The sequence below is a fragment of the Engystomops pustulosus genome, unplaced genomic scaffold (genome assembly GCF_040894005.1).
Source record: "Engystomops pustulosus unplaced genomic scaffold, aEngPut4.maternal MAT_SCAFFOLD_221, whole genome shotgun sequence".
In the NCBI taxonomy this organism is placed as follows: Eukaryota; Metazoa; Chordata; class Amphibia; order Anura; family Leptodactylidae; genus Engystomops; species Engystomops pustulosus.
In genome coordinates this window covers 89,089-105,929 of record NW_027285100.1, presented here as the reverse complement: position 1 = coordinate 105,929, position 16,841 = coordinate 89,089, and the positions used below count along the sequence as shown (strand labels likewise).

Here is a 16,841-nt window from a genome sequence, read left to right as displayed (position 1 = left end):
AATGTAAACACATCTGCGTACAAATCATGTAAAGATCTTAGTATAGATATAGGAACTTAGTTCGACCTTAATTGTATGTGTATCTTGTTAACAGGATTCCTTTAGAGCTTTGTAAACAATTTTGTAAACAATCTGGTAAACAATTTCGTAAACAATTTCGTAAACAATTTCGTAAACAATTTCTATTCCTTCTGATAGCGGTTGATTCTCTAGATATAGTAATATTAGTAGTCCTGTACACAGTGGGGAGTCCTATGTCCCAATAGAAAGATTCATAAAGATGAAAAAATTCGTAGAGCTGAAAAATTCATGGGGATGAAAAAGTTCATAAAAAAGAAAATTGCATGCATTAAAAATAAAAATAAAAAATGGATAGTTAAAAACAAATTTGTTTAGGAGTAAATTGGTATCCAGGAGGCTTTTATGTTGCACATAGTGTAGGGCCCTGCACTTGTGTAGACTCTTACAGCTATTTGCCAAAATATATAGGATGTTTACAGTCTAATCACTCACAGTTGGTTGATCGTATGCGTCTTTCTCTCTGTTCGAGCTGGAAGCGTTCACTATTGTGGAGGTTTTGGTGATCGTTTTTAGTATGTGATGGCGTCCTCCACGTGCAGCGGCATCTGTGTATGTCCTCCGGGAGCGCTTCCACGGGAAACAAGTTCGTACGTTTCACACTCCTCACTCTCCTCCCTTCACGGTGTGGATTCTGTGTCTGTTAGATGCCGCGGAGGATGTCACACCCGAGAACATGCAACGTTCCAAACAATAGGCTCGAGCCCACCCACGACTCGTAGGTGAAAGTTTTCTTGTATTTGTATCGAGGGTGGTGTAATGGATCAAATTGTGAAACGCGTCTAGCCATTATCCACAAATTACTGGACTCTTACAGAACCTAAACATCCTCACAATTTGATCCATTACACCACCCTCGATACAAATACAAGAAAACTTTCACCTACGAGTCGTGGGTGGGCTCGAGCCTATCGTTTGGAACGTTGCATGTTCTCGGGTGTGACATCCCCCGCGGCATCTGGCAGGCACGGAGTCCACACCGTGAAGGGAGGAGAGTGAGGAGTGTGAAACGTACGAACTTGTTTCCCGTGGAAGCGCTCCCGGAGGACATACACAGATGCCGCTGCACGTGGAGGACGCCATCACATACTAAAAACGACTACCAAAACCTCCACAATAGTGAACGTTTCCAGCTCGAACAGAGAGAAAGACGCATATGATCAACCAACTGTGAGTGATTAGATTGTAAACATCCTATATATTTTGGCAAATAGCTGTAAGAGTCTACACAAGTGCAGGGCCCTACACTCTGTGCAACATAAAAACCTCCTGGATACCAATTTACTCTCAGACAAATTTGTTTTTAACTATCCATTTTTTATTTTTATTTTTAATGCATGCAATTTTCTTTTTTATGAACTTTTTCATCCCCATGAATTTTTCAGCTCTACGAATTTTTTCATCTTTATGAATCTTTCTATTGGGACATAGGACTCCCCACTGTGTACGGGACTACTAATATTACTATATCTAGAGAATCAACCGCTATCAGAAGGAATAGAAATTGTTTACGAAATTGTTTACGAAATTGTTTACGAAATTGTTTACGAAATTGTTTACAAAATTGTTTACAAAATTGTTTACAAAGCTCTAAAGGAATCCTGTTAACAAGATACACATACAATTAAGGTCGAACTAAGTTCCTATATCTATATTAAGATCTTTACATGATTTGTACGCAGATGTGTTTACATTATTCATTTTAATTATTACTCAATATCTGTCATATTTTAGAAACTATTATAAATTAAAAAAACGTGTTACTTCTGTACATCTGAAACCGTTTTTGATTGTGCCCACACCCATTTAAAAAGATAACCCCAGCCAAGAGTCCGTGGGTTCCTCAGATACAACAATTAGTTGGCATGGCCCAGGAGCAGGTCAGAGACCCTCACTTGTCCTCAACCAGGCTCTGTTCTATTCCTTTCCCGCAGCCAGAGAACTACTAGGTGGTCTGGGCTCAGCGCCACTATTCAGCGAGGACGAAGTGTTTGAGGACAGTCAGCAGCTGCTTGGCAGTGAAGAGGTGGGGCAGACTTCCGCTGCTTCCTGCAGTAGGCAGGCTGTGCATACTGACATCGGTGAGGAGAGTAGCAGTGACCGGGAAACGCAAATTGACGATGATGTAGCCGATCGCACTTGGGAGCCGGGTGTAGCAGGGGATTCATCATCATCAGGCGAATAGAGTGTCAGCTTGCGGAGCAGGCAGCAAGTCGCTACTGTGGCTGTGAGTCAGCAGGGTGGCAGCAGTGCGAGGACGGGAGCCAAACGTCCGCAGGGTACAAATCCCTATTTGCAGGCCCAAATAAGCAGTGGCACAGGGGCTCAGCGACGCAACGGCGGTAGTAGTCGCTCAGTGTAGAGTGTTGGCGGTAAAATTACCACCTCAGCGGTGTGGCAGTTTTTTGTAAAGACACCAGAGGAGCCGAGTGTGGGTATATGTCGTATCTGTGGGCAGAAAGTGAAGCGTGGCCAGGGAGCTAACCTTGGCACCATGGCCCTGCGCCAACACATGCAGCGTCACCATCCAAAGGCCTGGGAGAAACGGGTGTCAGATACGGTCCATCCTGCAGGCGCAGCAGCAGCACCTAGTGGCACACATACTGTTTTTCAGCAAGTGAAGGCTCCAGCACCTCTGCCGAAGGGAGCTGTTTGTCTTTGACATCATCTCCCGGTCTGGATGCTCCTGCTCCTCGCTACGCATGGCGCCAGCAGTTGTTGAGCGAGGCGATTACAAAAAGACAACTCTATGCGTCCAGCCATCCTAAGGTTCAGAAGCTGACCGTGCTCCTGTCCAAGTTGTTGGTACTGCAGTCTCTCCCTTTCCAAGTCGTGGACTCTGCACCCTTCAGCGAACTAATGGCTTGTGCCAAACCGAGGTGGAGAGTTCCAAGCCGCAATTTTTTTCCAAAAAGGCTGTGCCAGCCCTTCACCAATATGTACAACAGAAGGTGGGCCAGTCCTTGAGCTTATCAGTTTCTTCCAAGGTGCACGGCAGCGCGGATGTGTGGAGCTGTAATTATGGTCAGGGCCAGTATATGTCCTTTACGGCCCACTGGGTGAATGTGCTTCCCGCCAGCCGCACCAACAACTTCAACAAGAGACGGCGCTTTCTCCTCTACGTTGTCAAACTGCTGCTCCTGCGCCAGTGTCCGCCTCCTTCTCCACCACCACCTCAGCCTCCACAAGTGCTGCTCCATCATACCACATGTGCAGGGCACAGCGGTGTCACACAGTTCTACACCTGGTTTGCCTGGGCGAATGAAGTCACACAGGGGAGGAACTGCTCTGCGTCATGCAAGAAGAAATCAATGTGTGGCTTTCTCTGCAACAACTAAAAATCGGAACCATGGTGACAGACAATGGCAGGAACATGGTGTCCACGCTGCACCGAGGAGGGATGGTCCATGCGCCCTGCATGGCGCACGTGTTCAATCTGGTAGTCAACAAGTTCCTGAAGTCTTACACCCATCGGCAAGACATTATTAAAATGGCCAGGACACTGAGCACGCACTTCAGCCATTCTTACAAAGCCAAGCACATCCTCCTTGAGTTGCAGGGTCAGAACGACCTCCGCCAGCATAGTCTGATATGCGATGTTTCCAAACGTTGGAATTCCAAACTCCATATGTTAGACCACCTGTATGAACAGAGAAAAGCCATTAATGATTTTTTTGATGATGCAAGCGGACCGTAGTACTTCCTTGTGTAACTTTGATGTCATGCGTGACACCTGCCGTTTGCTCAGGCCCTTTGAAGAGACCACGTTATTTGTCAGTCACCAGGACTGCTGGATGAATAATGTCATACCACTGCTTCATGTCCTGGAACTCATGCTGCAAAATCTGTCTGGTCAGGGCACTGGAGAAGTGGAGACTACATCTCATGGCCACATGATTCCGGTGGGGGCTGAACTGGAGGAGGAGGAGATTGGAGCACAAGCAGAGTCTGGTGCAATTTGTGGTTTTTCTACTCAGGTGACAGGAGAGGAGGAGCAGGAGCATCCGGAGGAGGTAGAAGACGAGGCAGATGACCCAGAAGCACCATTGCAGTATACTGTGGAGATGGAGGCCGGGAGTCCTCAGAGTCACTTGCGCAGATGGCCTGCAGCATGCTGCTTTGCCTAACTAGTGACAGCCGAATAGTCAACATCCGCCATAGGGATGAGTTTTGTCTCTCCACCCTCTTGGACCCTCGCTACCGGGCCAAAATGGGTGAATTGTTTCCTGCTGATGAGAGGAAGGAACAACTGGCATACTATAGAGAAATACTGTGCACATAGTTGGCTGCTGCCTATGTGCTCCATTTTCCATCCTCTGTCAGGTCTGACCGGGGGATTCTTGGTCATCACTCACGTACTACTGCCATGGCTGCTATGGGAAGCTGGGGGGGGGGGTAGGAGCAGTAGCAGCTCCATCAACAGTCGCTTAAGTCTGGATTCCTTATTGAGCAATTTCCATCACCCGCCTAGTGAGGAGGGTAGCCGCCACCAGCAGCAGCAGGACATGGAGCAGATCCTGCACCAGCAGGTGGTGGCCTACTTGGACAGCACTTTACCACCTGAGGTAGAGGATCCCATGGACTACTGGGCAGCCAAGCTTGATGCATGGCCGCAACTTGCGGAGTTTGCAGTAGAGAAGATGTCCTGCCCGGCCATTAGTGTGGCATCAGAGCGGGTGTTCAGTGTGGCGGGGGCCATCGTTACCCCAAGGAGAACCCCCAGGATTGGATCAGCCAGGATTTCAACTCGCCAATGCCTAATGCATCAGATTAGATCAGCCATGATGCCTCCTCCAAACGTTGAGAAATGAGTTTGGGTTCTAACTGCTATCAGCCACTATTCTGATGCTGCCACCCGCCTGATGCCACACATCTGCTGCCAGTTGCTCCATCTGCCTCACACCATCTTTACCAGGGTCTGGAATTGTCACCCACCTCCTCCTCATTCTGCCACTCTGTGGGCTCCTGCTGCTGCTGCCACCTTCACACTATATCATTGTGCCACTCTGCTGACTCCTGCTTCTGCTGCTGCCACCTCCACAATATATCATTGTGCCACTCTGTGGACTCCCGCTGCTACTGCTGCCACCTTCACACTACATCATTGTGCCACTCTGTGGGCTCCCGATGCTACTGCTGCCACCTTCACACTATATCATTGTGCCACTCTGTGGGCTCCTGCTGCTGCTGATGCCACCTTCACACTATATCATTGTGCCACTCTGTGGGCTCCTGCTGCTACTGATGCTACCTTCAACCTATATGATTGTTCCTCTCTGTGGGCTCCTGCTGCTGCTGACGCCACCTTCACACTATATCATTGTGCCACTCTGCGGGCTCCTGCTGCTACTGACGCCACCTCCACACTATATCATTGTGCCACTCTGCGGGCTCCTGCTGCTACTGACGCCACCTCCACACTATATCATTGTGCCACTCTGTGGGCTCCTGCTGCTGCTGACGCCTCCTCCACTCTATATCATTGTGCTACTCTGTGGGCTCCCGATGCTACTGCTGCCACCTTCACACTACATCATTGTGCTACTCTGTGGGCTCCCGATGCTACTGCTGCCACCTTCACACTATATCATTGTGCCACTCTGTGGGCTCCTGCTGCTGCTGATGCCACCTTCACACTATATCATTGTGCCACTCTGTGGGCTCCTGCTGCTACTGATGCTACCTTCAACCTATATGATTGTTCCTCTCTGTGGGCTCCTGCTGCTGCTGATGCCACCTTCACACTATATCATTGTGCCACTCTGCGGGCTCCTGCTGCTACTGACGCCACCTCCACACTATATCATTGTGCCATTCTGTGGGCTCCCGATGCTACTGCTGCCACCTTCACACTATATCATTGTGCTACTCTGTGGGCTCCTGCTGCTACTGACGCCACCTCCACACTATATCATTGTGCCATTCTGTGGGCTCCCGATGCTACTGCTGCCACCTTCACACTATATCATTGTGCTACTCTGTGGGCTCCTGCTGCTACTGACGCCACCTCCACACTATATCATTGTGCCACTCTGTGGGCTCCTGCTGCTGCCACCTCCACACTATATCATTGTGCCACTCTGCTGACTCCTGCTTCTGATGCCACCTTCACACTATATCATTGTGCCACTCTGTGGGCTCCTCCTGCTGCTACTGATGCCACCTTCACACTATATCATTGTGCCACTCTGCAAGCTCCTGCTGCTTCTGATGCCACCTCCACACTATATCATTGTGCCACTCTGTGGGCTCCTGCTGCTACTGACGCCACCTCCACACTATATCATTGTGCCACTCTGTGGGCTCCTCCTGCTACTGATGCCACCTTCACACTATATCATTGTGCCACTCTGTGGGCTCCTCCTGCTGCTACTGATGCCACCTTCACACTATATCATTGTACCACTCTGCAGGCTACTGCTGCTACTGATGCCACCTTCACACTATATCATTGTGCCACTCTGTGGGCTCCTCCTGCTGCTACTGATGCCACCTTCACACTATATCATTGTGCCACTCTGTGGGCTCCTGCTGCTACTGATGCCACCTTCACACTATATGATTCTTCCTCTCTGTGGGCTCCTGCTGCTGCAACCTCCACACTATATCACTGTGCCACTCTGTGGGCTCCTGCTGCTGCTGATGCCACCTCCACACTATATCATTGTGCCATTCTGTGGGCTCCTGCTGCTACTGATGCCACCTTCACACTATATCATTGTGCCACTCTGTGGGCTCCTGCTGCTACTGATGCCACCTTCACAATCATCGTGCCATTCTGCGGGCTGCTGCTGATGCCATCTTCACACTATACCATTGTGCCACTCTGTGGGCTCCTGCTGCTGCCACCTCCACACTATATCATGGTGCCACTCTGTGGGCTCCTGCTGATGCCACCTTCACACTATATCATTGTGCCACTCTGTGGGCTCCTGCTGCTGATGCCACCTCCACACTATATCATTGTGCCACTCTGCGGGCTCCTGCTGCTGATGCCTACTCCGCATTATATCATTGTGCCACTCTGTGGGCTCCTGCTGCTGATGCCACCTTCACACTATATCATTGTGCCACTCTGTGGGCTCCTGCTGCTGATGCCACCTCCACACTATATCATTGTGCCACCCTGCGGGCTCCTGCTCCTGCTGCTGCTGATGCCACCTCCACACTATATCATTGTGCCACTCTGTGGGCTCCTGCTGCTGATGCCACTTCCACACTATATCATTGTGCCACTCTGTGGGCTCCTCCTGCTGCTACTGATGCCACCAACACACTATATCATTGTGCCACTCTCCGGGCTCCTGCTGCTGCTGATGCCACCTCCACACTATATCATTGTACCACTCTGCAGGCTCCTGCTGCTACTGATGCCACCTCCCCACTATATCATTGTGCCACTCTTTGGGCTCCTGCTGACGCCACCTCCACTCTATATCATTGTGCCACACTGTGGGCTCCTGCTGCTGATGCCACCTCCCCACTATATCATGGTGCCACTATGTGGGCTTCTGCTGCTGATGCCACCTTCACACTATATCATTGTGCCACTCTGTGGGCTCCTGCTTCTGATGTCACCTTCACACTATATCATGGTGCCACTCTGTGGGCTCCTGCTGCTGCTGCTGCTGACAAAACCTCCACACTATATCATTGTGCCACTCTGCGGGCTCCTGCTGCTGACGCCACCTCCACACTATATCATTGTGCCCCTCTGTGGGCTCCTGCTGCTGACCCCACCTCCACACTATATCATTGTGCCCCTCTGTGGGCTCCTGCTGCTGACGCCACCTCCACACTATATCATGGTACCTCTCTGTGAGCTCCTGCTGACGCCACCTCCACACTATGTCATTGTACCACTCTGTGGGCTCCTGCTGCTGCTGACGCCACCTCCACACTATATCATTGTGCCACTCTTTGGACTCCTGCTGCTGCTGATGCCACATTCACACTATATCATTGTGCCACTATGTGGGCTCCTGCTGATGCCACCTCCACACTATATCATGGTGCCACTCTGTGGGCTCCTCCTGCTGCTGCTGATGCCACCTCCACACTATATCATTGTGCCACTCTGTGGGCTCCTGCTGCTGCCACCTCCACACTATATCATTGTTTCTCTCTGTGGGCTCCTGCTGCTGCTGACGCCACCTCCACACTATATCATTGTGCCACTCTGTGGGCTCCTGCTGCTGCTACTGATGCCACCTCCACACTATATCATTGTGCCACTCTGTGGGCTCCTGCTGCTGCTGACGACACCTCCACACTATATCATTGTGCCACTCTTTGGGCTCCTGCTGCTGACGCCACCTCCACACTATATCATTGTGCCACTCTGTGGGCTCCTGCTGCTGACGCCACCTCCACACTATATCATTGTGCCCCTCTGTGGGCTCCTGCTGCTGACGCCACCTCCACACTATATCATGGTACCTCTCTGTGAGCTCCTGCTGACGCCACCTCCACACTATGTCATTGTGCACACTGTGTGAGCTCCTGCTGCTGCCACCTTCTCGCTATATCATAGAACAAACACAGGTCAGGGAAGGGCGGCACAGTGAGACAACGGATTAAGATCCAAAGTGGGTGCAGGCTCGAAGGGTCTGATTCAGGGACCCTGGAAGTTTCAAAGGAAAAAGGCAGACGGGCAGCACTCCGTGGAACAAAGGTTCTTTTATTTCACAAGTGGATACTGCAACGTTTCGGCTGACTCTATGCTCCATGCTTGAGAATGGCTGCATAGGGTCAGCCGAAACGTCGCTGTATCCACTTGTGAAATAAAAGAACCTTTGTTCCACGGAGTGCTGCCCGTCTGCCTTTTTCCTTTCTCACTATATCATTGGGCCACTCTGTGGGCTCCGGCTCCTGCCACATTCACACTATATCATGGTGCCACTCCGTGGGCTCCTGCTGCTGACACCTCCACACTATATCATTGTACCACTCTGTGGGCTCCTGCTGCTGCTGACGCCACCTCCACACTATATCATTGTGCCACTCTGCAGGCTCCTGCTGCTGATGCCACCTCCACACTAAATCATTGTGCCACTCTGTGGTCTCCTGCTGCTACTTTCACACTATATCATTGTGCCACTCTGTGGGCTCCTGCTGCTGCTGATGCCACCTCCACACTATATCATTGTGCCACTCTGTGGCCTAACATGTTGCCGCCACCTCCACGCCTCTGACCTCATGCGGCTGGTGCCACCTTTGCAGTTCTTTTTTGGCAAAGACCCGATATTTTCAGGAAAACTGTAATGTATTATGGATGTGGCGTATCTAATCTTCAAATTTAGATGGAAAATTTCAACGTCAAATTCAAAACTTCCTTATTGTGCCACAATGTGGCTTCCTCTGCTGTTGGCTATATGGGCTCCTGCTGCCGCCACCTCCACACCCTATCATTGTGCCACTCTGTGGCCTACCATGTTTACGCCACCTCCATAATTTGTCATTGTGCCCCTCTGCGGCCTAATTATTCTGCTGCCAACTGACCGCTGTCTCCATGGAACACCCTGTGATTTCCATAATGCTGTTTTCACCCTCCATCGCTCTATGGCGTTGCCACTATGTTTGGTTTTCCCCTTCATTTCATCTGTCAGAAAGATGAAAAGCTTCAGGATTGATAGCCAAAAGCAGGAGTGGATACAGAACATACAGGACATGCAAGTATCTCATTTACTGCTCATCTCTGTTCAGGATCCACTCCTGTTTGTTTTTGGCTTTAGCAATACTGATGGATTATTGGCCGATTGAAAGAGGACACTGACGCGTGAAAAGAAGGGCAAAATGATCAGTGACGTCAATGCAGAATTACTGGTGACACCCTCTGCACTCTTTTGGGGGGTTTCCTCATGTATCCGCGTGTAACAGAACAGGTTCTGCCGTAATCTATGGAATCATCTGATGTCAGTGTAAAGAGTGCACTCTGTGATGTTATAGTGGGATCTTGGCCCTCAGCTCGGGCCTTTCGAGCCGGCACAGACGTTACCTTGTCAGGCTGCGTTCCCGCTTCGCTTATTTGGTGAAGTTGGCCTCTGTAAGTGCACATGGAAGTGAAGAGTGAAGCGATTCTAAGAGCGGCGGCTGTCATGTGCATGTCATACTAAAACACAGCATTGTTTGAAGACCAAACCACGCTCCCTATGCATATTTAAGCATAGCACAACGTTCTACAACACCCTTCAGGCTCTCTGCAGCCAGGAAATGCCTGGTTTTTAACGTGATTTGGCATGATGCAATTCGGGTCGAAACGAATTTTTACGAAAAATTTGGCGAATCGGGACGAAACGAATTTCAACAAATTCGCCCATCTCTACTCTGGATGTATAGGACTTGGCCAGGTAAGAAGATTCCATTCCATCCATGATCATGCACAATGTATACTTTTTATTTGAATTTCCTGGGCTATTTATTGTACCTTAAGATTAGCTCCTTCTTTATTTCCCACATAGCGACTGCCTCCTAAGTGACCAAGGGGCAGTTATTGGTGGCCCCTGGAGGCAGCATAAAAGCTTCTGGCCTAGTCTATATGATCAATGGAAGCGGATCGTTGCAAAATACTCAAATAATAAACATGGGAGGGAGTAAGTCGAATAAATGAGCATCCTGATTGACTTCCAAGGGTGAGCACCATTCATCATCTTTCTGTTATGGACTTGTGTCTAGGAATATCTGCAGAAGGTAGAGGAGATGTTACGTCAGTCATAGGTCTGTGGTGAGCTTCATCCACCAGACACTGCCGCCTCTGATGCTTTTTTATGTACTTTGCTACATTTAATCCTTTATGACTTTGTTTTACAGGAGACTCCAAATTGTACAGCTCAGATGAAGAGAAGATGGGAGGAAAGACCCCGGATCTGGGCTGCAGTGACCAAGATGAAGAGGAAACCTCTGAAGAGAGCTGCGATGAGAACCTCCCAGAACAAGGGCACAGCTCAACCCGGCCCCGGATTAAGGTAAAGAGCGCCCCTCAGGACTCGGGCAGAGAAGGAGCTGGGACTCCTGGAAAAAGCCGAAGACGCAGGACAGCTTTCACTAGCGAGCAGCTCCTAGAACTGGAAAAGGAGTTCCACTGTAAGAAATACCTGTCCCTGACAGAGAGATCTCAGATCGCCCACACCCTCAAACTCAGCGAGGTGCAAGTAAAAATATGGTTTCAGAATCGAAGAGCAAAATGGAAACGCATCAAAGCTGGAAACATTAACAACCGTGCAGGTGAGCCTGTCCGGAACCCAAAAATCGTGGTGCCCATCCCTGTGCATGTCAACCGCTTTACTATAAGGACCCAACAGATGGATGGTGGGCAACCATAGAGAAGACTGGACGGCAAAACAAGCAAGGACAATGGGCTCCTCCCTTACCACTATTATCATCAGCAGGACTACGATCTTCACCTCTGACCCCCGCGAGGTGCAGTCTTCCCTGCAGATAATGCAGAACTGATAGAAATGTAGGACGTGAATGCTGTGACAATCAGACAAACGTCTTTTGACATGTCCAGTGTGAATATGTCTTATCTGGTCTGTGGAGGCCATTGAGTTGTTTTAGGTCCCAGATAAGGGACAAGGGAGGAAGGGACATGTAATGACACGTGTACCCAATGGGAATATCTCAGCAGGAAGGAGAACACATCTGTTCATGGGATTCAGACAGGTTTGGCCAGAAAATGATTCTTCAGACCAATGGGAAAAGCCTTAGAGGAGCCCCTGGACATATTGCTACCAGACTCTTGGTCAACCTGTAGAAATATGCTGCGACCTTGTCCCTTGATGTCCACCTTCACTCCATTAATCAATCACTTTAACCATCATCCATAAAGTTAGATCATGGAAATTTCAAAATCTAGAGACTCCCACACAAGGACCAAACGATAGCACTCGGGATGGGTCTTGTAATGTAACTGATCTTCTGCTGAAGAGTCACATGCGAGGTCCTTCTTCTGACCACTAGTTATATAAACACCATACACAAGTCCAGGGCTGCTGTGGACCTTCACATGGTCTTCCATAGGATCTGGGATAGGCAGCAGATGTATCGGTGAGGAACAGGCGGCTCTAACCATGTGGAGCTCCATGCGTGAAGAACATCCTGTAGGATCCGGCTCTCAGAAATAAAATTATCTCTTCATTTCGTGTTATTGTAGAATCAAAATTTTATTCCTAAAGACACCGTGACGATAGATGGTCACCTCAGCAGCCGTGGGATCCCATGGAGATCCGTATAAATGTGGATGAGGATCCCACAGAACAGTCTCCAGTGCACCGCGGGTATCCGGCAGGTAGTGACCCTCACCATCATCAGTAGGGTTGTTGGTGACCAGAGCCATACGAGTGTCGTAGAGACTACACAAGGCTCGGGCTTGTTCTGGACCTTGGTCTACACGTTCCTCTCGCTTCATGTAGGGGTCTCAGAGCTTTAGGAGTAGAATCTCTGTGGCTCACAAGCCGAGGGAATGAGGAAATCTTTGGGTGGTGGTGGGGGGGGGAATACTCATGTGGAAGCCTAATGACTCCCATCTCACTGCTGCTGCCACTTGTCATAGCTGAAGGTGTTAATGAATTTCATGGTACTTATAATCAAGGCGGCCTGTCTGGAGGGTGATTAAGAAGCCCCCTAGGGGGTTCCCTTCCATTTCCTTCTCTTTCCATACCTGCACAGAACCAACAAGGGAGAGAAAAAAAATCTGTAAAGAAATCTGAAAAACAAATAACAGAAAAAAGATAAAGTACAAACCTAAACTACTAGGGAACAAGAAAGAAGGTTATCAGAGTAGACGTGTAGGAGGATGGAGGATCGCACATCTGGGAGCAGGTGAGGATGGAGGGTCGCACATCTGGGAGCAGGTGAGGGAGGAGGGTCGCACATCTGGGAGCAGGTGAGGGTGGAGGGTCGCACATCTGGGAGCAGGCGAGGGTGGAGGGTCGCACATCTGGGAGCAGGCGAGGGTGGAGGGTCGCACATCTGGGAGCAGGCGAGGGTGGAGGGTCGCACATCTGGGAGCAGGCGAGGGTGGAGGGTCGCACATCTGGGAGCAGGCGAGGGTGGAGGGTCGCACATCTGGGAGCAGGCGAGGGTGGAGGGTCGCACATCTGGGAGCAGGCGAGGGTGGAGGGTCGCACATCTGGGAGCAGGCGAGGGTGGAGGGTCGCACATCTGGGAGCAGGCGAGGGTGGAGGGTCGCACATCTGGGAGCAGGCGAGGGTGGAGGGTCGCACATCTGGGAGCAGGCGAGGGTGGAGGGTCGCACATCTGGGAGCAGGCGAGGGTGGAGGGTCGCACATCTGGGAGCAGGCGAGGGTGGAGGGTCGCACATCTGGGAGCAGGCGAGGGTGGAGGGTCGCACATCTGGGAGCAGGCGAGGGTGGAGGGTCGCACATCTGGGAGCAGGCGAGGATGGAGGGTCGCACATCTGGGAGCAGGCGAGGGTGGAGGGTCGCACATCTGGGAGCAGGCGAGGGTGGAGGGTCGCACATCTGGGAGCAGGCGAGGGTGGAGGGTCGCACATCTGGGAGCAGGCGAGGGTGGAGGGTCGCACATCTGGGAGCAGGCGAGGGTGGAGGGTCGCACATCTGGGAGCAGGCGAGGGTGGAGGGTCGCACATCTGGGAGCAGGCGAGGGTGGAGGGTCGCACATCTGGGAGCAGGCGAGGATGGAGGGTCGCACATCTGGGAGCAGGCGAGGATGGAGGGTCGCACATCTGGGAGCAGGCGAGGATGGGGGATCGCACATCTGGGAGCAGGCGAGGATGGGGGATCGCACATCTGGGAGCAGGCGAGGATGGGGGATCGCACATCTGGGAGCAGGCGAGGATGGGGGATCGCACATCTGGGAGCAGGCGAGGATGGGGGAATCGCACATCTGGGAGTAGGCGAGGATGGGGGATCGCACATCTGGGAGCAGGCGAGGATGGAGGATGATACATCTGGGAGTAGGCGAGGATGGGGGATCGCACATCTGGGAGCAGGCGAGGATGGGGGATCGCACATCTGGGAGCAGGCGAGGATGGGGGATCGCACATCTGGGAGCAGGCGAGGATGGGGGATCGCACATCTGGGAGCAGGCGAGGATGGAGGATCGCACATCTGGGAGCAGGCGAGGATGGGGGATCGCACATCTGGGAGCAGGCGAGGATGGGGGATCGCACATCTGGGAGCAGGCGAGGATGGGGGATCGCACATCTGGGAGCAGGTGAGGATGGGGGATCGCACATCTGGGAGCAGGCGAGGATGGGGGATCGCACATCTGGGAGCAGGCGAGGGTGGAGGGTCGCACATCTGGGAGTAGGTGAGGATGGGGGATCGCACATCTGGGAGCAGGCGAGGATGGAGGATCGCACATCTGGGAGCAGGTGAGGATGGGGGATCGCACATCTGGGAGCAGGCGAGGATGGGGGATCGCACATCTGGGAGTAGGCGAGGATGGGGGATCGCACATCTGGGAGTAGGCGAGGATGGGGGATCGCACATCTGGGAGCAGGTGAGGATGGGGGATCGCACATCTGGGAGCAGGCGAGGATGGGGGATCGCACATCTGGGAGCAGGCGAGGGTGGAGGGTCGCACATCTGGGAGTAGGTGAGGATGGGGGATCGCACATCTGGGAGCAGGTGAGGATGGGGGATCGCACATCTGGGAGTAGGCGAGGATGGGGGATCGCACATCTGGGAGCAGGCGAGGATGGGGGATCGCACATCTGGGAGCAGGCGAGGATGGGGGATCGCACATCTGGGAGCAGGCGAGGATGGGGGATCGCACATCTGGGAGTAGGTGAGGATGGGGGATCGCACATCTGGGAGCAGGTGAGGATGGGGGATCGCACATCTGGGAGCAGGTGAGGATGGGGGATCGCACATCTGGGAGTAGGCGAGGATGGGGGATCGCACATCTGGGAGCAGGCGAGGATGGGGGATCGCACATCTGGGAGCAGGCGAGGATGGGGGATCGCACATCTGGGAGCAGGCGAGGGTGGAGGGTCGCACATCTGGGAGTAGGTGAGGATGGGGGATCGCACATCTGGGAGCAGGTGAGGATGGGGGATCGCACATCTGGGAGCAGGCGAGGATGGGGGATCGCACATCTGGGAGCAGGCGAGGATGGGGGATCGCACATCTGGGAGTAGGCGAGGATGGGGGATCGCACATCTGGGAGCAGGTGAGGATGGGGGATCGCACATCTGGGAGCAGGCGAGGATGGGGGATCGCACATCTGGGAGCAGGCGAGGATGGGGGATCGCACATCTGGGAGTAGGCGAGGATGGGGGATCGCACATCTGGGAGTAGGTGAGGATGGGGGATCGCACATCTGGGAGTAGGCGAGGATGGGGGATCGCACATCTGGGAGCAGGCGAGGATGGGGGATCGCACATCTGGGAGTAGGCGAGGATGGGGGATCGCACATCTGGGAGTAGGCGAGGATGGGGGATCGCACATCTGGGAGCAGGTGAGGATGGGGGATCGCACATCTGGGAGCAGGCGAGGATGGAGGATGATACATCTGGGAGTAGGCGAGGATGGGGGATCGCACATCTGGGAGCAGGCGAGGATGGGGGATCGCACATCTGGGAGCAGGTGAGGATGGGGGGTCGCACATCTGGGAGCAGGCGAGGGTGGAGGGTCGCACATCTGGGAGCAGGCGAGGATGGAGGATCGCACATCTGGGAGCAGGCGAGGATGGGGGATCGCACATCTGGGAGCAGGCGAGGATGGGGGATCGCACATCTGGGAGCAGGCGAGGATGGGGGAATCGCACATCTGGGAGCAGGCGAGGATGGAGGATCGCACATCTGGGAGCAGGTGAGGATGGAGGATCGCACATCTGGGAGCAGGTGAGGATGGAGGATCGCACATCTGGGAGCAGGCGAGGGTGGAGGGTCGCACATCTGGGAGCAGGCGAGGATGGAGGATGATACTTCTGGGAGTAGGCGAGGATGGGGGATCGCACATCTGGGAGTAGGCGAGGATGGGGGATCGCACATCTGGGAGCAGGCGAGGATGGGGGATCGCACATCCGGGAGCAGGCGAGGATGGAGGATCGCACATCCGGGAGCAGGCGAGGATGGAGGGTCGCACATCCGGGAGCAGGCGAGGATGGAGGGTCGCACATCCGGGAGCAGGCGAGGATGGAGGGTCGCACATCTGGGAGCAGGCGAGGATGGGGGATCGCACATCTGGGAGCAGGCGAGGATGGAGGATCGCACATCTGGGAGCAGGCGAGGATGGAGGATCGCACATCTGGGAGCAGGCGAGGATGGAGGGTCGCACATCTGGGAGCAGGCGAGGATGGGGGATCACACATCTAGGAGCAGGTGAGGATGGGGGATCGCACATCTGGGAGCAGGCGAGGATGGGGGATCGCACATCTGGGAGCAGGCGAGGATGGGGGATCGCACATCTGGGTGTAGGTGAGGATGGAGGAAGAATGACCTGAAGGTAGGTAATATTTGTGTGAGGGCAGCACAGTGTCTCAGTGGTTGGCACTACAGCCTTACAGCGTTTGGGTCCTGGGTTCAAGTCCCATCCAATTCAACATCTGCAGAGTTTGTATGTTCTCTTATGTTCTCCTTTGGGTCCTCCCACTCCCAGAAAACGTACTAGTCTATAGATAAGATTGTCAGCCCTATTGGAGGCAGGGGTGATCTGGGGAGCTCTGTGCAGCGCTGCGGAATGTGTGTGCGCTATATACATACAGAAGATATCTGAGCGTATAGGTGGAGATGACACCAAGTCTCTGAAGACGAGTCAAAGTGATCTGCATCCAAG

The 16,841-nt window shown here is 52.7% G+C and overlaps 1 protein-coding gene across 2 annotated transcripts in view; it reads left to right on the top strand.

Moving 5' to 3' along the window:
• The window catches only part of LOC140109579 (homeobox protein GBX-2-like), a 56,302-nt gene extending 43,438 nt beyond the window's left edge, over window positions 1-12,864 (top strand). For both annotated transcript variants that reach the window (XM_072132085.1, XM_072132086.1), the window contains exon 2: window positions 10,888-12,864. In XM_072132085.1, the coding sequence (XP_071988186.1) occupies window positions 10,888-11,399 (512 nt within the window). In that variant the 3' untranslated portion in view covers window positions 11,400-12,864. The remainder of the gene's footprint in view (window positions 1-10,887) is intronic.
• Window positions 12,865-16,841: the final 3,977 nt, after the last annotated feature.